A 22,526-nucleotide genomic window follows, 5' to 3' on the forward strand; every position below is an offset into this window, starting at 1 on the left:
TGCTCCTTTTTTGTGCAAAGCGGTGATGTTGGCTGATTTCCAAGCAGATGGCAGATGACCTTGAGCAAAAGAGAGGGTGAAGAGAACAGAGAGAGGGAGTGAAAGAGCGGAAGAACAGGATTTTAGGACCCGTGGGCTGATGCCGTTAGGTCCAGTTGCAGAATCAGTCGAGGGTTGACAGAAACTTTTCCACCTTGTCAGGAGGAAAGGACACAGAGTCCAGGAGCAGCTGGGTATGACTGGGTACGGTGGGTACAGAGAGGGATGGGTTTGGGGCACAAGATTTAGAGGCAAACACAGAGTTGAGTCATTCAGCTTTTTCACGTGCGGAGTCAGCCGTGTAGCCGTTTGAGGTGAGGGAGGGGAAGGAGGGGGAACAAACACCAGAAACAGATTTGACCAGATGCCACCATGATTTGGAAGAGGGAGACAGATAAGAGAGTTCGGTCTTGAGAACGGAGAGATATTGTTTCCTGGCTCTCCTGAGGGTGGACACACACTTGTTTCGGGCTTTGTGAAAGGAAATGAGACTTCCTTCCATTGGATTTGCTTTCCAGGAGACGAAGGCAAGTTGTTTCTGGGCAACAGCCTCACCACAATATTCCGTGTACCATGGATGGGAGGAAGGGTATGACAACTGAAGACGAGATGGGATAAATCTTTGCATGAGAGAGGGCAATTTACTTTGGAAGAATTCCCAGGATGAGTTGTTGTCAGAGGCAGTAGAGATGGGAGACCAGTCCAGATGATTGATGGCTGCTTGAAGACCGTGCCAGTTGGCCTGAGTGAAATGCCAGACTCGTCGACGCTGAGGAGGCTCTCTGAGAATGGTCAGAGAGATTTTTTTTTTTTTTTTTTTTTGTATACAAGATCGAGGCTCGTGAAAGAGCTAACATTAATCACACAAAAAGACAAACCGACACACAAAACACAAAAAACAAGGGGAGCGGCAGACACGATGGGGAGAGAGGGGGAAGGACACAAACACAACATTTGAGAGCAGGGACATCGGGAGTACTTGGGGGGAGGTGGGAGGGGAATAAAACATGAACACTGCAAGGACTCTGGGGTGAATTACCGGGGGTAGAAAAGATCAAGGTTTTCGATGGGGGAAGATAAGAGATGGTGGTGAACAGCTGTTTTAAAGACCTGGAGGGAGGAGTGGGATTGAAGGGAGTGGGGGAGTTTGTTCCAGAGGCGGGAGAAAAGGGGAATGAAAGAGTGAAGGTGAGCAGAGAGCCTAGACTTTGGCAGTTTAACCATAAGAGGGTTGCAGGCAGATCTTGTGCGACCTGAAGGAATATTGGGGGGACAGAGCACAGAGAGAGCTGGGGGAGCAAGGCCGGAGAGGAGTCGGTAGAAGACAGAAAGACCACCAACCTGCCTGCGGTGAGTGAGTGAAAGGCCCTCGGAGTTGACTACATCGCAGGAGATTCCAATGATTCTGAAAGCTTTGGCCTCAACAGCGTGAAGCCGAGCAAGGTGTGAGGCAGGAGCACCAGCCCAGAGGGGGGAACAGTATTCCATTGAGCTGCGGATGAAAGCCTTGTATGTGGTGAGGAGCTCAGGTGTGCCAAGGAAGGACTTCGCACGACGGAGGATGCCCAGTCGGCGACTGGCTTTGGAGGCCAGCTTGGAAATGTGGTTTTCCCAAGAAAGATCATGGCAGATAGTGAGACCCAAAAGCTTGAGCGACAGAACTTCTTGGAGAGGATTGTTAAGAAAGTAGATGGGAGGGTTGTCCAGTCGGTCCTTTCGGAGAGACATTGTAAGAGTGTGAGATTTGTCAGGATTGAAAGACATGTTCCACTTGTTTGACCAGTCTGTGATTTTGTCCAGGTCTGCAGAGAGTGAGGAGGCTGGAGACTGCCGATCTGAGGGATGAGGAATGGAGCGGCAGATAGTGGAGTCATCAGCAAAGAGATAGAGAGGATTTTCCAGAGAGTCGGAGAGATCATTGATGAAGACCAGAAATAGCACAGGGCCCAGAACACTACCATGGGGAACTCCAGCCAGAACAGGCAGGGAAGATGAGAGAAATCCATTCAGGGCCACACGTTGCCTACGACCAGAGAGGAAATCCGCAAGCCATGAGTGGAGATTTCCCTGAATACCATAGGAGGTGAGTTTGGTGAGCAGAGCTGGGTGCCAGACCGTTTCGAAGGCACGTGATATGTCAAGTGAGACAGCTCTGATTTCCTGTTTGGCATTGAGGACCTCCATCCATTGTTGAGACAGCAGAAGCAACATGTCCAGAGTAGAATGACCTGGTCTGAATCCAAATTGATGATCAGAGATCAAGCCGTTGGAGAAGAGGAAGGATTTGATATCTGAAGCAATGATGGATTCCATGACTTTACTGATAATTGGGAGCAGGCTGATTGGTCTGTAGTTGCAAGGATCTGTTTTTGCACCTTTTTGTGTAAAGCGGTAATGTTTGCTGATTTCCAAGATGCTGGCAGATGACCTTGAGCAAAAGAGAGGGTGAAAAGAACAGAGAGAAGGTGAGATAGAGTGGCAGAGCAGGATTTTAGGACCCGAGGGCTGATGCCATCTGGTCCAGTTGCAGAATCAGAGTCGAGGTTTGATAAAAACTTCTCCACCTTGTCAGGAGAGAAGGACACAGAGTCCAGGAGCAGTTGGGTTCGACTGGGAAAGGTGGGAACAGAGAGAGATGGGTTTGGGACACAAGATTTTGAGGCAAACACAGAGTTGAGGCATTCGGCTTTGTCACGTGCGGTGTCAACTGTGTAGCCATTTGAGGTAAGGGAGGGGATGGAGGGGGAACAAACACCAGAAACGGATTTGACCAGACGCCACCAGGATTTGGAGGAAGGGGACAGGTTTGAGAGTTCAATCTTGAGTGTGGAGAGATAGTGCTTCCTGGCACTCCTGATGGTAGAAACACACTTGTTTCGAGCTTGGTGGAAGGAACTGAGATTGCCTTCAGTTGGATTTGCCTTCCAAGACGCAAAGGCAAGTTGTTTCAGGGCAACTGCCTCACCACAAGATTCAGTGTACCATGGACGGGAGGAAGGATAAGACAACTGAAGACGAGATGGGATAAATCTGTGCATGAGAGAGAGCAGTTTGCTTTGGAAGAATTCCCAGGAAGAATTGATGTCAGAGGCATTAGAGATGGGAGACCAGTCCAGTTGATTGATGGCTGCTTGCAGACCGTGCCAGTTGGCCTGAGTGAAATGCCAGACTCGTCGGTGCTGAGGAGGCTCTCTGAGAATGGCCAGTGAGATGTCCACTTTAACAAGCACATGATCAGAAGAACCGATTGGAGCAGAAGAAGAGCAGCAGACATTTGCAGGGAAGTTAGTCATAACCAAGTCCAGAAGAGAAGATACTCCATTGACTGAGATCCGGGTCGGGAAATTGACAGATTGTGTCAGTCCCAATGAGTCGCAGAAGTCCTTTGCTGAGGTGCCATGGCTGGTGAGAGATGAACCCACACCCAGCCAGCTGGCATGATGACAGTTGAAGTCACCACATATGAGGAAGAGAGAGTTTGGATGAGTTGATAGAAGTTGGTCCATGTTGTCCGACAGAGAAATGTAAATGGAGTCATCACTGTTTGGAGGACGGTACAGAACACATATGAACAAAAGGTGGGAGCGGAGAGGAAGCCATAGCCAGAGGTACTCCTGTGGGTGGGGTGGAGAGAGGGCAGTGCAGGGAGAGTGAGGAAGAGAGTTTTTGATAAAGATAGCCACCCCACCACCAGGATGAGGCTCAGGTCTATCGTACCGGAGGAGGGAGTAACCAGGAAGAGATATTAAGGAATCAGAGACATCTTGAAGGAGGAAAGTTTCTGTTAAGCAGATCAAGTCTGGATTTTCAGAAGCAACCTGAATGGAGAGATCAATCAGGTTTGAGCGAAGGCCCCGGATGTTTGAGGTCCATACCGTTAGTGAGGAGAGAGGGGGAGCATCGGGTGCAGGACAGGGGAGGGGAGGGGTAGGGTCAGATGAAGGGTGAGAGGGGGATGTAGGAAGAGCAGTTGATAGTGTGTCAGAGATTACAGAAGAGTTACAAGAAAGGGAAGGATGAGGAGGACGAAAGGTTTGATGGTGATGGAATGAGGCACAGTGAGAGTTTGTTTGAGGGGGGGGCAGAGGAAAGTAGAAGGTTGGGGGAGGTGGAGGTATGACATAGAAGGGAGACGAAGTGGGGAGGAGGCAGCTTTGAGAAGGAGGTGGGAGGAGGGAGAATTTGGGAGGGATAGTTGGCGGGGGAGATTTGAAGGGGAGGGGCAAGGGGGGAGTTTAGAAAGTGGATGATTAATGAAAGATGAACATATATAACAAATTGGGTTTGTTGTGATTTTCAAGTTAGCGATTCGTTTAAGAACGATGGAGGAGGGATGGAATGAATGAGAATTTAGAGCATGGAGTGATTTGGAATCATAAGAGATTGAATATTTTTTTGAAATGGAATGAGTTGTAGAGGAAATTGAAAGGAGCCTTTTAAATAAGAAGAAAAACAGCGTGTTGTAATAAACCACTGAATAAAACACTGAAGGGGATAGTTGAAACATATTTAAACAGAACTGTGAAGAACAATCTTATATTCACAAAAATACCAATGGGGAGAGGAAGCCTAGAGTGACGACCACGAGTCACTTGAACAGGGCAAAAGGTGGAAGGCAAGGGGAAAATGGGGGCGGGGCGAGACAGCGCACGTGGGCAGAGGCAAAAGCACACGAGGAGAAAGGGAAATAAAAGTTTTTTTTGTTTGTTTTTTTGTTTGTTTTTGGGGGGGGGGGGGTGTGGGGGTTACAACGTTAGACAAATAGGAGATGTTTGGTGAAGCTTGGTGGAGAAGGGGAAATCAAAAAAGCTAGCAAAACAGCGAAGGAAGGAACAACCTTCGCCGGGGGAAGCCTGAGGCTGCAAGGCCTTGCTCGCGACGCGGCAAACAAACGATTAATTTATGAAAGATAAACACCGAGAAACTTCCAAGGGGGACACTATAAGTTCATACACCGAACGATAAATACAGTTTCGACAAAATACAATTGTGAACAGACTTAACTTTGAAAAACGTGGAGACCGTGTGGACCGTCGAAAAACCCCTGCCACCGTCTCCAAGATCTCGCGAGATGTCCACTTTAACAAGCACATGATCAGATGAGCCGATTGGAGCAGAAGAAGAGCAGCAGACATTTTCAGGGAAGTTTGTCATAACCAAGTCCAGAAGAGAAGATGCTCCGTTGACTGAGATCCGGGTCGGGAAATTGACAGATTGTGTCAGTCCCAGTGAGTCGCAGAAGTCCTTTGCTGAGGAGCCATGGAGAGAGGTACCCACACCCAGCCAACTGGCATGGTGACAATTGAAATCACCACATATGAGGAAGAGAGAGTTGGGATGGGTAGAAGTCCTATGTTTAGGCGGTTTGTCGGAATAAGTGCGTATCTTTGTCCCCGCCACAAGGGGGCGGGGCATATTAAATAGTTGTCGGGACTAAGATAAGATCCCTGTGTGTTAGACCTGGTGATCATACCTGTGTCCTTTATGGCAACGCACTCTTATAGACACTTAGATGGGCCCTTAGTGCACACATTAATTAAATCCCCCCCTTACAGCAGGGCGCCAAGCGCTCTACCAATGGCGGGTGGGGGGGGGGGGGTGAGGGGGGGACGGAGGAGATCGGAGGGTTCGGGAAGGTTAGGAGCGGCGGACATTTTGTCACTTCGGCCTGGACTTTGGTTGTGAACGTGTGTGTGCACCAATATTTTCCCTTCTCGTTCCTGGATCCATCCTGGCCGGACCTCCGTCTCGACCTTTCTTCTCGCTTTGGCTTCTGCCTTCCCAGACCTTCCTTCCACCCTCGCCCTGCTCGTTTGGTCCCTTCATCTGTGACTCGCTCGCCACGAACGTTGGGTGCATCGGAGGGCCGTGCCAAACCCAAAGAGGATGTTGCATGGCTGTGGAGGCGGGTTGCACGCCCACTCGCTCGGGGACGCGAGGCCTGCCACGCACTGGCAGACATAGGCCTAGCAGCGTGTGAACTGGGGCATTGAGGCCTACTTCCCGCCAAGCACGGAGCCACGTTGGACGACGGCGCTCGAGGCTGACGAGTCCTGACTCACCACGGACAGAGCTAAGTCCCCACGAACGAACACAACATTTTATTTGCTTCAATCCCATTTGTTTGTATTCAAAGTGTGTATGTAAGAGTGCTCATTAGGGGGTTTAGTTATTACCGGCGCATTCTTTTCCTGTCCCGATATTTATTAAATAAACCCTTGTGGCGGACACAAAAGCCCACTGGCGTGGTGACATCATTCCACGCACCAAGTGGGCGGTGGCCACGCCCGAGGGGTAGGCGTGGCCTCATGATATACCCCGGGCGACCAGCCCGGAGAAGTTCAGTGTTACAGTGTAGTCTTACAATAAAGACGTTTATATGTTACCGCTTGTCCGCTTCCTCCTTGCTCACAAGCAGCGCGCGTAACGCCGCGCTTTACTGGTGACCCTCGACGTTGGATCTGCCGTAGCGATCCTTCCACACGCGACGCCATTGCAATGGCCAACGACAAGTCAATGGCGATTAAACTTCCCGAATTTTGGGAGGCCCAGGCCGAGGTCTGGTTCGTTCAAGCCGAAGCCCAATTTCAGCTTCGGCGCCTCACCAACGACGACCTGCGCTACTGCCATGTCGTCGCCTCCCTCGGGCCCGGCACGGCCGCTCGAGTTGTGTCCGTCCTTCGCCACCCACCGGACGGCCACAAGTACGAGGCACTCAAGCGGCTACTCCTAGCCACGTTCAGCCTCACGGACGACGCACGGGCCGACCGCCTCCTGGATCTCCCCGAGCTCGGTGAGACGTGCCCGTCGGTCCGAATGGACCATATGCTGTCACTGTTGGGCGACGAAGCCCCCGGTTCGCTATTCCGGGCGCTTTTCCGTCGCCAACTTCCAGCGCAGGTTCGCCTCGCGTTGGCCGGGACCGGGCTAACGGAACCCCGAGCATTGGCGGCCGAGGCGGACAAGTACTTCGCCGCTTCGGACACGCGGGCGAGCGTTGGCGTGGCCGTCACGGCCTTCGACGCTGCTGTTCCACAGCATCATCTTCTACAGCACGCTGAGTTTCAGCAGCATGCTGATACGCACCTCGTGAACGCCGCCACGCCCCGCCCACCGCCGCGGCGAAAACCGCCACCGCGGGGAAACCCGTCGACTCCACCGGCCTGGCGGAGCCAGCCGCGCTCCTCCAGCTCCACCACCTGGTGCTGGTTCCACGCCAAGTTCGGCCACGAAGCTCGGCGGTGTCATCCGCCGTGCTCCTTCAACGGGTCGGGAAACGCCCGGGCCGGCGCTCAATTGTGGCGATGAGTGCCGGCCGTTCGAGCAGCCTGCTGTTCATAACGGACACCTTCTCCGGGCGCCGTTACCTGTGCGACACGGGAGCACAGGTGAGTGTCATTCCCGCCGGCACGTCAGACAAGCACGCCGCGGGTGGGGGCCCCGCGCTGCTTGCCGCGAACGGGACGCCCATCCGTACGTACGGAAAACGCTGCCTCTCTCTGCGGTTTGGAGGGCAGGTTTTCCGATGGACGTTCGTCACCGCCGACGTGCCCATGGCACTGCTTGGCGCGGACTTCCTGTGCGCTAATGGGCTCCTGGTCGACGTCAAGCGCAGACGGCTTGTCCAGGCCGAGACGTTCAGCTCGCTCGCATGTGCGTTGCCCAGCTCAACGAGCGGCTTGCCAAGCGGCTTGCCGAACGATTCGGTTCCGGCCACGTTGGTCTGTACGCTTCCGGCAGCGGACGCATTCACCCGCCTCCTCGCCGGCTTCCCGGCCCTCACGCGGCCCACCTTCTCGGCGGGGGCCGTCAAGCACGGGGTGGCCCATCACATCCCCACCGTCGGGCCACCGGTCTACGCCCGGGCACGCCGCCTCGAGCCGACGAAGCTGGCGGTGGCAAAAGCGGAGTTCGCTACCCTGGAGCGACTCGGCATCGTTCGGCGCTCAGAGAGCGCTTGGGCGTCGCCGCTGCACATCGTGCCGAAGCCCGGCGGGGGATGGCGACCGTGCGGGGACTATCGCCGTCTCAATGACGCCACGACTCCCGACCGCTACCCCGTCCCCCACATTCAGGACTTTTCCGCCCGTTTGGCGGGCAGGTCCTTCTTCTCGAAGGTGGACCTCATACGCGGCTACCATCAGGTCCCCGTCAGGCCGGAGGACGTCCCGAAGACGGCGGTCATCACGCCATTCGGACTCTTCGAGTTCCTGCGCATGCCCTTCGGTCTGAAGAATGCGGCTCAGGCGTTCCAGCGACTGATGGACAGCGTCCTGCGCGACTTGGATTTTGTCTACGTCTACCTGAACGATATCCTCGTCGCCAGCGCGTCCCGCGAAGAGCACCTACGCCACCTCCGCACGCTCTTCGAACGCCTGGGCCAGCATGGCCTGATTGTGAACCCCGCAAAGTGCCGGTTCGGTGCCGCCACAATCGATTTTCTGGGGCACCGTGTCACCAGGCACGGAGCCGTCCCCCTGCCGGCCAAGGTGGAGGCGGTGAAGGGGTTTCCGCGCCCCGCACGATCAGAGGGCTGCAGGAGTTCCTGGGCATGGTGAACTTTTACCATCGGTTCCTGCCCCGTATCGCCCAGCTCCTGCGCCCCCTGCACGAAGCTTTCCGAGGTAAGCCGGGCAAAGGCGACGTTACCTGGACCGAGCAGATGGACACGGCGTTCACGGGCGCGAAGCTCGCCTTGGCTAACGCCACCATGCTCGCGCACCCGGCGCCCGATGCACCGATCGCCCTCACCACCGATGCCTCGGACTACGCGGTGGGCGCGGTGCACGAGCAATGGGTGCGTGGAGCTTGGCAACCGCTGGCGTTCTTTAGCCGGCAGCTTCGCCCGCCCGAACGCCGTTACAGTACCTTCGACCGCGAGTTGCTCGGACTTCACTTGGCGGTCAGGCACTTCCGCCATCTGCTCGAGGGCCGGGCGTTCACTGCCTTCGTCGACCACAAGCCGCTGATCTTCGCGATGGGCAAGGTCACCGAGCCGTGGTCGGCCCGGCAGCAGCGTCACCTCTCGGCCGTGTCCGAGTACACGACGGACATCCAGCACGTCGCGGGGAAGGACAACCCGGTGGCGGATTGCCTTTCCCGGGCCGTCGCCCACGCAGTCCACCTCGGCATCGACTATGCCCGGATGGCAGCGGACCAGGCCGCTGACCCCGACGTCCAGGCCTTGCGGACCGCCGTCACGGGCCTCCGCGTCACCGAGGTGCCGTTCGACGGCGCGGGCGCGGCCCTCTTGTGCGACGTCTCCCTCGGGCGTCCCCGCCCCATTGTGCCCGCGGGCTGGCAGCGCCAGGTGTTTGACGCCATCCACGGCCTGTCCCACCCGGGCGCGAGGGCCTCCCAAAGGCTGATCGCCGACAAGTTCGTCTGGCATGGCCTCCGGAAGGCCGTCCGCGGCTGGGCCAGGACGTGCCTCGCGTGCCAGCGCGCCAAGGTGCACCGGCACACCCAGGCCCCGTTGGCCCCGTTCACGGTGCCGGAACGCCGGTTTGACCACGTCCACGTGGACCTGGTGGGACCTCTGCCCCCCTCGCGGGGTTTCACCTACGTCCTCACCATGGTGGACCGCACCACCCGGTGGCCGGAGGCCGTGCCCTTGGCGTCGACAACGGCGGCCGATGTCGCGCAGGCTTTCATCGCCACCTGGGTCGCCCGGTTCGGCGCCCCCTCAGACATCTCATCCGACCGCGGCCCCCAGTTCACCTCGGAGCTCTGGGGGGCGGTTGCGCAGGGGCTCGGGGTCCGGCTGCACCGAACCACGGCCTACCACCCCCAGGCTAACGGCCTGTGTGAGCGATTTCACCGCTCATTGAAGGCCGCGCTCAGGGCCACCCTCCGCGACGGCGGCTGGGTCGACAGGCTCCCCTGGGTCCTGCTGGGCCTCCGGACGGCGCCCAAGGAGGACCTGCGCGCATCCGCGGCGGAATTGGTCTTCGGGCAACCGCTGCGGGTGCCGGGCGAGTTCCTCCCCGACTCCACGGCACCATGGTCCGCGGCACAGCAGCGCTCCGCTCTGCAAGAGACCGCCCAGAGGTTCGCCCCGGTGCCAACGGCATGCCACGGGCACCCACCGACGCACGTCACCCCGGAGCTTCGCACGGCGGAGTACGTCTTCGTCCGCCACGATGCCCATCGGACACCACTGCGGCCCCCGTACGACGGGCCTTTCCGCATGCTGGAGACCGGGGCGAAGCACTTCACCCTGGACATCGGCGGTACTCCTGACCGCGTTTTGGTAGACCGCCTCAAGCCGGCCCACCTCGATGTGGACCATCCACCGCCAGTGGCCCGACCCCCACGTCGGGGCCGCCCTCCTGCGGGCGGACCCCCGGCACCGCCCAGCCCCGCCGCCACGGCGCCCCCCGGTCCTGCACCCATCCCAGGGGCAGCCAGGGGCATCCCACCTGGTATCCCTGCACCCCGGACGCCGCCGATCGCCAGGGGGCGCTTCGGCCGGGTCATTCGTCTGCCCCGCAAACTGGCCCTCCAGGTGCGCGGGAATTCTGGGGGGGCGCGTGTGGCGGACACAAAAGCCCACTGGCGTGGTGACATCATTCCACGCACCAAGTGGGCGGTGGCCACGCCCGAGGGGTAGGCGTGGCCTCATGATATACCCCGGGCGACCAGCCCGGAGAAGTTCAGTGTTACAGTGTAGTCTTACAATAAAGACGTTTATATGTTACCGCTTGTCCGCTTCCTCCTTGCTCACAAGCAGCGCGCGTAACGCCGCGCTTTACCCTTGTATTATTTTCCCAACCAACTTCAATCCCGTTTTCGTTTGTGAGTTCTTTTCCAAGGGTGAAGACACCGTCGGACCGTCAGGTAAGCCGGCATTCTCCCCCGAACCCCCCCCCCTCACTTCTCGTGTATCGAACCGCCATCAAATGGATTGCATAAACGCCTCATTAAGCTCGATATTCCATCCGCGAGCCCCTGGTCTTAACCAAGGGGCAATCGCAGGACAATATGTATATATATATAAATATGTATATATATATATATATATACATATTCACTGTCCTGTCCTGAGTGTCATCATCACTGTCCTGAGTGTCATTTTCGCAAAGGTGTCTATGCAAATGCCAACATTAATTTTTGGATTCCTCATGCTCTGAATATTCCAAAAATGTAGAGGTTTGCTAATCTCCCAAATTTTTGAACGAAATTATATTTGTTAACATGGTGAACCTGACTATCTTCATCACTGTCCTGAGTGTCATTTTCGCAAAGGTGTCTACGCAAATGCCAACATTAATTTTTGGATTCCTCATGCTCTGAATATTCGAAAAATGTATAGTTTTGCTAATCTCCCAAATTTTTGAACGAAATTATATTTGTTAACATAGTGAACCTGACTATTTGTGTCTTTAACAGTCTACAGGGTATTTTGGGTCCTCGGGGTATTTTGGGTCTTTTATTTATTTTAACCGGTGGACACACAGTTGTGTTCAAAGATTGCCCCTTAAAAGCCCCAGTCAAATCCCTCCTAAAACACTACTCAAAGCCTTTAAAACCTACCCTTATGAAGGGGGACAAACACACAAACACACACACACATTGTGTGTTTTATATGGTAAATATATATAAATATAGATAGTCTTCAGCCATTTTGTTTCATAATTCTGTGCTCTTTATATCCAAAGCGTTCATCCCACTGATTTTAATCCACTCATTATTACCCTCGCCTGAGGAGAGGGTATTGCATTCGAGTCCGTTTGTTACTTGGCAAAAAAAAAAAAAATTTTTGCAAGTATGTTGATCACTCCGGTTTGTGTGTTTGTGTGTTTGTTTGTCTTTCTGCTCACTTAAACTTGCCTACAGATCACAATTTTAAACCAATCTTCACGAAACGTCACCAAATGGTAGAGTTTGTGGTCCGACAAAATCCTATATATTTTTGAGGTCAAAAGGTCAACAAAGGCCAAAGGTCAACCACTTTTTTGCTAATTTTTTAAATCCTCAATTTTAATCCGATTGAGTTGAAATTTGAATATGATTTACATATCGGCTAACTAAATTCAACCACCAACTATTTTTGAGATCAGCATAGGCCAAAAGGTCAACATAGGCCAAAGGTCAACCACTTTTTTTTTAATTTCTAAAATCCTCAATTTTCATCGGTTTGACTTGAAATTTGAATAGGATTTACATATCAGCTTACTGAATTCAACTACCAACTATTTTTGAGATCAGCATAGGCCAAAGGTCAACAACAATTTCAAATTTCTAAAATCCTCACTTTTCATCTGATTCACTTGAACCTTGAATGGGATTTACATATCAGCAAACTGAATTCAACCACCAACTATTTTTGAGATCACCATAGGCCAAAAGAGCAACATAGGCCAAAGGTCAACAACAACTTCAAATTTCTAAAATCCTCAATTTTTATCCGATTAACTTAAACTTTGAAGACGATTTGCATATCAGGTCACTGAATTCAATCACTAATTATTTTTTAGGTCAAAATGATGCTCTACCGAGTGCCAATTCTACTTTGTTCTGTTTTTCCAAGTGTTGCTCTATGAGTGATTTTTCATCTGTTTGTCTGTCTGTCCGCACTGAATAAATAAGATTTTCTCTGCAACCATTGGTCCGATTGACAGGAAATTTTCACCATAGGTGCAACTCCACCTGTGGAATCTTTTAATGATAATTATGACGTCATAGGTCACGTCGTTCGGCCGTCATCTTCGAAAAAACAAAAAACTTTGCACCTCTGTATCTCCGAAAGAGCTTATTCGAAAAAAATTGAGACATGGCTCATTGTAAAGAACTCTCCATGTGGAATAAAATATGTTAATGATGATGTCATAGGTGCGTGCCTCCATTATGACGTCATAATTCGACAAGTACAAAACTTCATCCGATCAAGATGAAATTTCTTGAGCATCATCTTGGGATAAATTGGGGGAGAAAAAGAAGAATGATGACGTCATCGGTCAGGTTCGGCCGCCATATTTGTTTTTAACACAAAAGCTTTAAAAACCACTGAAAACACATCCTGGCGGGGGTCTGCAATCTCTGATTGCTCTTTCTTGTTTCCAAATGTGTTCACAAGGTGGCATACTCCTTACTTTCTGCATCAAAGCATAAATTTTCATCTCAACTGAAAATAACTTAATTCACAAAGGCCAGGGCTCTTCGTTTCACCCAATTATGTGTTGCGAGATGTGGAGAGAAAATGATTGCATTTTTTGAATTTTTGTCCGCTCTTACATAGCAGCTCCTCAACAATTATGCTTGTTCATAATTAGATTGTGATCACAGGTCTTTGAGAAATATTTGTCAATAATGTTGGATGGCTATCCACTACACTATTGGCTCTTATCGTGTTCTGCTCTGCCCAAAGGCTGGACGAACGGCACTTCAGCTGGGAGACACCCTACCAACACAGAAGGCAACACTAATTGTGGTTCACACTGATGGCACATTGATGGAAACGGCTGGCCTCAAACCACCTATACAAACACTTACTTGCAGTACGTACCAGCGGCTTTGTTGCTCGGGAAGGTGAATAATTGCAAATCTAAGGGAAAACTGTGTAATAATGAAGGGCAGTTTCATCATGTGATCGCCATATTATGCCTATGTGCATTCTCAAATCCAGGTGACTCCAGGAAACAGTACTAATGAAGGGAAGATTACAATCCAGGAAACAGTTCAAGGTGGTGAATTATTTTGTGTCCCATGATTTCTGGTTTTTATTCCAAAATTGTTTGACGTTCCTCATGCCCAGATATTATTGCATATATGTGCCAAATATGAAAGCATTGCATACTGTCATTTGAGCTGAGGCTTCGAATGGACAAATGGATGCATGGACAGATAGCTCCCAAAATATAAGCCCACCCTCAGTTCATCCATCCTCCTTTTATCCACCCTCTTCACTCCCGCAACCCCCCTGACCTGGCTGTTCTTACAGAGCTGCAGCTTCTGTTGTTGTCTCTCTGTCAGTGCCACTGTATCCAGACTGTAAAGTTCGGCCAGCATAAAACATGACATCAGAACCTTACCTTTAAATTTCCTTGATATCTTTCTTTCTGCCATTACTCCCTCCACCCTCCTCCATGCATTCACACCCACCTGAATCCTCCTCCACACTTCTGCCTCCGACTTACCATCCCTGCTATCTCTTCTTGATTTGGAATTACATCATTCTCATGGAGGCATTCTTCAAACCAGTCATGGTCTTTGCAGGGGAACAATGCAACTCATTGTGTCTGTTCCCGGAACTCCTTGAGGACTGAGTTGTACTTTTGTGTGAGCACTCATACAGACTGGTGATAGTGGCAGCCTGAGAATGCCAATATGGTTAACATGTCTTTTTTTGTGAGTGCTTTTGAAGCGGCACAGCCATCAATATAATATATAGTGTTGGTTCCGCAGCAAAAAGCGAGTAGAACGCTCTCAAATAGTCATGGAGCCGCTCGCCTGGGTTAGCGACATAAAGCCTCTGCCAGATCACTCCGGATCCAGGTCTGTTCTTGATAGGTCTTGTCACCACAGATTGTGAGGCAGAGGGTGACTATGTGCGTGAATACACAACGGCAGCGGCCACACTCGGGTTGAAATTCGAGAAGATCTAAGGTAAAGACCGTTTTACCACAGCAGGTGTGGCCACACATGAGGGCAGAGTGTGGGTCGCGCGGATGCGCCGTCGGAACGACGTCGATAGATAGCCTGCACAAAGCGGCCACTTTCTATGTTAAGCTGGGCATCCTTGATTACAAGCAGGCATCTATATTATAATAGGCTACGGCGATTCTGTCTGTCTGTCTGTCTGTCCGGGGGTGTGGCTTACTCCGTTTACAGAGTAGCTCCACCCATTCTTAGAGAGGCTTCATGTAAACGAATATCCACCATTTTATTAACTCGAATAGCTTTGAGGCCTGTTTAGTTAGGCCGTGCTGTCTTTCTCTCTCTCTCTCTCACAGGTTTATTTCAACTCAAATTCGATATATCATTTCATCTTTAACAGTCGCTAACATAGTTTTAGACTCGGTTGAAAAAAAACGGGAAGAAAATCCGATGAAACTTTCCGTTTATGGAACGAAATGAATTCTCAAAGGCCTGTAATATAAAGGCCATTGAGTCTCTCTCACGCCTTTATCTCCAATCTAATTGACCATCTGATTTCATTTTTATCGATGGTTTTAGACTCGGTGTCAGCAATAATTGAGAAAATTCACGCACACACGGGAAATTGCCGAGATATATATTTTTTAAATCGCGGCACGGTCGGTCATACACCGCCTAAAATAACAGACGGGAAAATGGCGAGATATATTACAAAATTCGTGGCGGACTTTTCCATTTGATGACAATCGTCACGATGAAATATTTAATTCATACGTCGTCACAATAATGTGGAGAGAGGAGCACAGCTTCATTCACGTATCACCACAGACGGGAAATTGCCGACAGATATTTCTTCGTTATTATTTCATTCATCATTATTACAGACTTCGCATTTAATATGGAATATTTTTTTTTTCTTGACTTGGGTTTACTTTCTGAACTCAGTATATCAATCTGGTGAGTTTCTTTTACCCTTCGGTGATGTCTTTGTTGAAAGAACCATGTCACTGATTGTCTTTCGCAGCAAGAAGTCAATAACAAGATTATATCACAGGTGGCATGACAAAATGTAAGGACAGGTACATTTGACGATTGGCTTCACAATCGGGTATATAAGGGTTGTTGCGTTCTGTATTTGTGGAAAACAACTGCTGCACGTCTACAAAAGTTATTGCCGCTTCCTCTGGGGATGGTCCGTCAACTTGACAATGCTGTTTGTCATGGAGTGGTGGCTTTACGAAATTCTGGCATGAAACAGCGTGCTATTGCTCGGCAGTATGGCATCACTCAAGGTCAGGTGTCAAAGATCCTGAAACGAAATGCTCAGAGGGGTGTCCCTACTCCAATACCGAGGCCAGGACGTCCACGCAGAACCACAAGGAGAGATGATCGCCAGCTGCACCGGTTAGTCTGCAATGGCCGTACCAAGTCAGCTAATCGGCTTAGGGCTGAGTGGCAGCAACTGACAAATGTGCCTGTATCCAAAAGGCTAGTCAACTACCAACGACTGGTTCAAGCAGGCTATCATGCCAGGCATCCCCTGAGAAAGCCACGCCTGACCAGACAACACAGCCAGTGCCGATTGCAGTGGGCCAGAGAGCACCGTCAATGGCAGCCAGGACACTGGAATCATGTGACCTTCAGTGACGAGTCTAGATTTCTGGTCTATCGTCAAGATGGCCACGTCCGAGTGCGCAGACAAGTGCATGAAGCCCACACCGAAGATTGTATAGTGCCAAGAGTCCAAGCTGGAGGTGGTGGGGTGACCGTTTGGGCTGCTTTTCATGTAGGGAGCAAAACTGACCTGCTTGTTCTGAATGGAAACCTGAACCAGTTCAAGTACAGGGTCATTCTGGAAGAAACATTGCTTCCATTTGCTCGTGCAGCCTTTCAAGTAAACTTTGTCTTCCAAGATGACAATGCACGGCCTCATCGTGCTCGCATGATCCAACACTTTCTTGCTGACCGTGGTGTAGAGCATATGGAGTGGCCTGCCATGTCCCCGGATATGAATCCGATAGAGAACTTGTGGGCATAATTAACGCGTCAAATCGACAACTTGGACCAGCAGCCTACCTCTGTGCGTGAATTGCAGCAGACTATTGTCACTGCATGGCAAGCGATTCCTGTCCAAACCTTGGCAAATCTCGTGAACAGCATGCCTCGACGTGTACGTGCTCTCCTGAATGCTCGTGGGGGTTACACGAAGTACTGAATTGCAATTTTACTGTCCGTAATCCCAGTCATAATTTAGCTTTTGTTTTTGTTGAAAAAAAATTGGCTAATGTGCAAAATAAAGAGATACTTCTGGAAAACGGAAGGAAATCTCATTTCCTTTCACAAAGCCCGAAACAAGTGTGTGTCCACCCTCAGGAGAGCCAGGAAACAATATCTCTCCGTTCTCAAGACCGAACTCTCTTATCTGTCTCCCTCTTCCAAATCCTGGTGGCGTCTGGTCAAATCCGTTTCTGGTGTTTGTTCCCCCTCCATCCCCTCCCTTACCTCAAACGGCTACACAGCTGACTCCGCACGTGAAAAAGCTGAATGCCTCAACTCTGTGTTTGCCTCTAAATCTTGTGTCCCAAACCCATCCCTCTCTGTACCCACCATACCCAGTCGTACCCTGCTGCTCCTGGACTCCGTGTCCTTTCCTCCTGACAAGGTGGAAAAGTTTCTGTCAACCCTCGACTCTGATTCTGCAACTGGACCCGACGGCATCAGCCCACGGGTCCTAAAATCCTGCTCTGCTGCTCTATCTCACCCTCTCTCTGTTCTCTTCACCCTCTCTTTTGCTCAAGGTCAACTGCCATCTGCTTGGAAATCAGCCAACATCACCGCTTTGCACAAAAAAGGTGCAAAAACAGATCCTAGCAACTACAGACCAATCAGCCTTCTCCCAATTATCAGCAAAGTCATGGAATCCATCATTGCTTCGGATATGAAATCTTTCCTCTTCTCCAATGGCTTGATCTCTGATCATCAATTTGGTTTCAGACCAGGTCACTCTACTCTGGACATGCTGCTTCTGCTGTCTCAACAATGGATGGAGGTCCTCAATGCCAAACAGGAAATTAGAGCTGTCTCCCTCGACATATCACGTGCCTTCGACACGGTCTGGCACCCCGCTCTGCTCACCACACTCTCCTCCTTTGGTATCCATGGAAATCTCCACGCATGGCTGGCGGACTTCCTCTCTAGTCGTCAACGTGTGGCCCTGAATGGGTTTCTCTCATCTCCTCTTCCTGTTCAGGCTGGAGTTCCCCAAGGCAGTGTTCTGGGCCCCGTGCTTTTTCTGGTCTTCATCAATGATCTCTCTGACTCTCGAAAATCCTCTCTATCTCTTTGCTGATGACTCCACTCTCTGCCGCTCCATTCCTCTTCCCTCAGATCGGCAGTCTGCTGCCTCCTCACTCTCTGAAGACCTGGACAAAATCACAGACTGGTCAAACAAGTGGAACATGTCTTTCAATCCTGACAAATCTCACACTCTTACTATGTCTCTCCGAAAAGATCGACTGGACAACCCTCCCATCTACTTTCTCAACAATCCTCTCCAAGAAGTTCTGTCGCTCAAGATTTTGGGTCTCACTATCTGCCATGATCTTTCTTGGGAAAACCACATTTCCAAGCTGGCCTCCAAAGCCAGTCGCCGACTGGGCATCCTCCGTCGTGCGAAGTCCTTCCTCGGCACACCTGAGCTCCTCACCACATACAAGGCTTTTATCCGCAGCTTTCATCCGAAAAATACTGTTCTCCCCTATGGGCCGGTGCTCCTGCCTCACATCTAGCTCGGCTTCACGCTGTTGAAACCAAAGCTTTCAGAATTATTGGAATCTCCCGCGATGAAGCTATCTCTGAGGGCCTTTCACTCTCACCGCAGGCAGGTAGGTGGTCTTTCTGTCTTCTACCGACTCCTCTCCGGCCTTGCACCCCCAGCTCTCTCTGTGCTCTGTCCCCCAAATATTCCTACAGGTCGCACAAGATCTGCCAGCAACCCTCTGATGGTTAAACTGCCGAAATCTCGGCTCTCTGCTCACCTTCACTCTTTCATTCCTCTTTTCTCCCGCCTCTGGAACAAACTCCCTCACTCCCTTCAATCCCACTCCTCCCTCCAGGTCTTTAAAACAGCTGTTCACCACCATCTCTTATCTTCCCCCATCCAAAACCTTGATCTTTTCTACCCCCGCTAATTCACCCCAGATCCACCTTGTTTGAAATTCCAACTTCTTTCCTGGAAGTCCTGGCAGTGTCCATATGTTTTATACCTCTCCCACCGCCCCCTTCCCATGCCCCCCCCCCCCAAAGCCCTCGCCCTCTCTCAGATCTCTCGATGTCTCCATGTCTCTCGGTGGCTGCTCTCAAATGTTGTGTTTGTGTCCTTCCCCCTCTCTCCCCATCTTGTCTACCGCTCCCGATGTTATATGTTTTATGTGTCGGTTTGTCTTTCTGTGTGATTAATGTTCGCTCTTTCACGAGCCTCGATCTTGTATACATTAAAAAAAAAAAAAAAAAAAAAAAAAAAAAACGTACAGAAGTTTAACACAGTACTGTCCGTGAATTGAGTTCGATATCAGTTTACATCACTTTCAAGGATCAATTTATTTGCTTCGAAATGTCAAATGTGGTTTTTGTTTCTTTTAAAGGTCACATTAACAAAATCTAGAATAATTTCAACATAATTCCAATGAACTTTTGGTTCTAAGTCATCTTGAAAAGTAAGTTCACCCCCACAAAAAAAATATTCCATATTAAATGCCAAGTCTGTTATGGAAGTAACGGTAATCCTGTTTGAACTGGCATTCATTCCATCATTGTTTTTTTTGTTTTTTTTCCGCACAAGTTCTCAACGCTGAATCGCCTAAAATAACAGACGGGAAAATGCTGAGATATATAAAACAATCGTGACTCGGTTTCAAAAAACGGGAAGAAAATTCAATGAAAGTTACCGTTTATAGAACGAAATACATTTTCAAAGGCCACTCTAATTCACCATCACAGTCGCTGGGATGGTTCAAGTCTCAGTTTCAGCTAAAGTTGAGAAAATCGGCAAAATGTATTCCAACATCCCTTTTGAATGTGTTGACTGTAATATGTGGGCACGGCAAAGGAGAGAGGAGAATGAGAGACGAGAATGAGAGAGGAAAATGAGAGAGGAGAATGAGAGAAAAGAATGAGAGAGGGAAGGAGAGGAGAAGTAGAGAAGAAAACGTTCCCAGGACCTCGTTATTTATATTATTACTTGGTAAAAGTACAGCGACTGAATACTGAAGTTCGGGATCGAACCGAAGTCAAATTATATTTTTCCATTTTCCTGGGGTTACATACAGAGTTTGTTTAAGGCGATTCAACTCTTTTCCAACTATGTAATTAAACAATACAGTACTTCAAAAATGTACATAATAATGTCGACCAGCTATGGAATACAATATTTATTAATAACGTTTGGTTTTAATCCGCTTATACTTTGTAAAGCGAAGTGTTTTCGATACTTTTAAATTTATAAATGAACAAGAGTCAAGGTGGGTTCTCCATCCTCCACCCTCTCAAGTCAAATCAAGTGAAGTCAACCAAGTGAAGGTCGAAGTTTCACTTCCCACCCTATTATATGCTCCCTCCTCTCCCCTGTATGTGATCCTTTCCTCCTCTCCCCTGTGTGCAATGCACTCAACTGTGCAGCGTGCGTAGTGAGGGGTTGGAGAGGAGCGAGAAATTGGAGAGAAGCGAGGTGTTGGAGAGGAGCGAGGGGTTGGAGAGGAGTGAGGGGTTGAAGAGGGGCGAGGGGTTGGAGAGTGAGGAGCTAGGGGTTGGAGAGTGAGGAGCTAGGGGTTGGAGAGTGAGGAGCGAGGGGTTGGAGAGGAACGAGGTGTTGGAGAGGAGCGAGGAGTTGGAGAGGAGCTAGGGGTTGGAGAGGAGCTAGGGGTTGGAGAGGAGTTAGGGGTTGGAGAGTGAGGAGCTAGGGGTTGGAGAGTGAGGAGCTAGGGGTTGGAGAGTGAGGAGCTAGGGGTTGGAGAGTGAGGAGCAAGGGGTTGGAGAGTGAGGGCCGATTGGAGAGGAGAGTGAGGAGCGATTGGAGAGGAGAGTGAGGAGCGATTGGAGAGGAGAGTGAGGAGCAATTGGAGGGGAGTGTGAGGGATTGGAGAGGAGTGTGAGGGATTGGAGAGGAGTGTGAGGGATTGGAGAGGAGTGTGAGGAGGTATTGGAGAGGAGCATGTGGAGGTATTGGAGAGGAGTGTGAGGAGGTATTGGAGGAGAGTGTGAGGAGGAGTGGGATTGGAGAGGCGTGAGGGTGGAGAGGATTGAGGGGTCACATATTATGTGAAATAAATAAATTGTGTTCATTACACCATTTCTGGATCTGATGAATTGCCAGTAACCATTTTGTAAAACTTAATGTGCAGCATCTAAATCAAGATGTCCAAATGTCACACACGTCCATGCCCGTGGGATTCCCATGGGTGACCCCACTAGTCTTCCTATAATTCACCAAATGTCAGTCTGTCCGTTCGAAGGTACCGCAAAAACGGCTCAACCGATCGCAATGATATTTTGGGTGGGTATTCCTGGGACCCCTGGGAGTAAAATAGGCTATATTCTTTTTCCAAGTTTTCCAATTTTCCAATTTCCCAGTTTTTCCAAACACAATGGAATAATATTTACCGATATGAAGAGTGATGTGGCTTTTATTGAAATTCTACAAATACTGTTTAGATTTTGATGACAATTATGAACCTGCCGCGAATGCGGAAGTGGACAGATGACGGCAATGTGCGGGTCCGATAATATCCAAATACAATCGTCATTCAATCGTAATGTTAAATCGTTAAACGTTAATCGTGTTAATCGTTTTGTTAAAGTATCAATTGATGATTGGAATTGAGTGAATACAATTACGATTTTGCATTCGTAATTGTATTCACCCAACCGTACGGAACTTCACATTAGGATTTAAATATTTGTTTATGTCACGAATGTTATTAAAAGTTTATTTTTTATATTAATGTTATTTAATTTGTGATTGGAGTTATGCTGTTTGGAATGAAAAAAGAGATATCGAGTTAAAGTGAATGACGAAATGCCGTGACGGTTTCTACTTTCTAAATGTGAATTCGTGGATCGCCATATGCAGATTCGCCATTGACTAGGTATGGAACAAACGTACCCGTTTGTTTGCCAACGGGTACGTTTTTTCATGGAAGTCCTTCACAAACTTGCTGTCCATGTCTGACGTGCGACTGAAAGTGCTACAGGAATGTGGAATTTATTGGTTTCATGCTTTAGCATTCGCCGTTTCTGCATTGTCTGTTTGCTTCTGGCCTCCCACTCGTGCGTGGCATGGGTACCTCACTAGTAGATTCAATGCACCAGCTGTCTCTGCCATTTTTGTGATCTGGATGGTAATCCCCTTGGGGGTGTTCTCAACCGGCCGCCCACTGCTGTGCAACGCATCATTATCAGTTGTGTGCAGGTCCAGCCACAGTGTGTACTTGGTGGTCAGATACTCCCCACGGGTTACATCTGCAATGTTAAAGCATTTTCCCATCATTGTGACCTGGGTTTTTTTTTTTTTTGGGATACAAGATTGAGGCTCATGAAAGAGCTGACATTAATGACAAAAAAAAAAAAACGGACACATATGACATTATAAAGGGAGCGGGAGACAAGATGGGGAGAGAGGGGGAAGCACACAAGTACAACATTTGAGAGCAGGGACATCGGGAGATCTGTGGGAAGGAGAGGGCTTGGGGGGAGGAGGCGTGGGAATGGGGGTGGGGGGTGGGAGAGATAGAAATCACATGGACACAGCTAGGACTTTCAGGAAAGAAGTCGTTATTTCAGAAAAGTGGATGTGGGGTGAATTAACGGGGGTAGAAAAGATCAAGGTTTTTGAT

The 22,526-nt window shown here is 50.1% G+C and overlaps 1 protein-coding gene across 2 annotated transcripts in view; it reads left to right on the forward strand.

Annotated features, from left to right (window-relative positions):
- LOC137428758 (deformed epidermal autoregulatory factor 1 homolog) overlaps window positions 1-22,526 on the forward strand; it is a 242,802-nt gene that overhangs the window by 67,760 nt on the left and 152,516 nt on the right. For both annotated transcript variants that reach the window (XM_068118657.2, XM_068118662.2), the window contains exon 3: window positions 13,409-13,538. In XM_068118657.2, coding sequence (XP_067974758.1) covers window positions 13,409-13,538 — 130 coding nt within the window. The remainder of the gene's footprint in view (window positions 1-13,408; window positions 13,539-22,526) is intronic.

This window comes from Myxine glutinosa, chromosome 1 (genome assembly GCF_964187855.1).
Source record: "Myxine glutinosa chromosome 1, kmMyxGlut1.1, whole genome shotgun sequence".
Classification (NCBI taxonomy): domain Eukaryota; kingdom Metazoa; phylum Chordata; class Myxini; order Myxiniformes; family Myxinidae; genus Myxine; species Myxine glutinosa.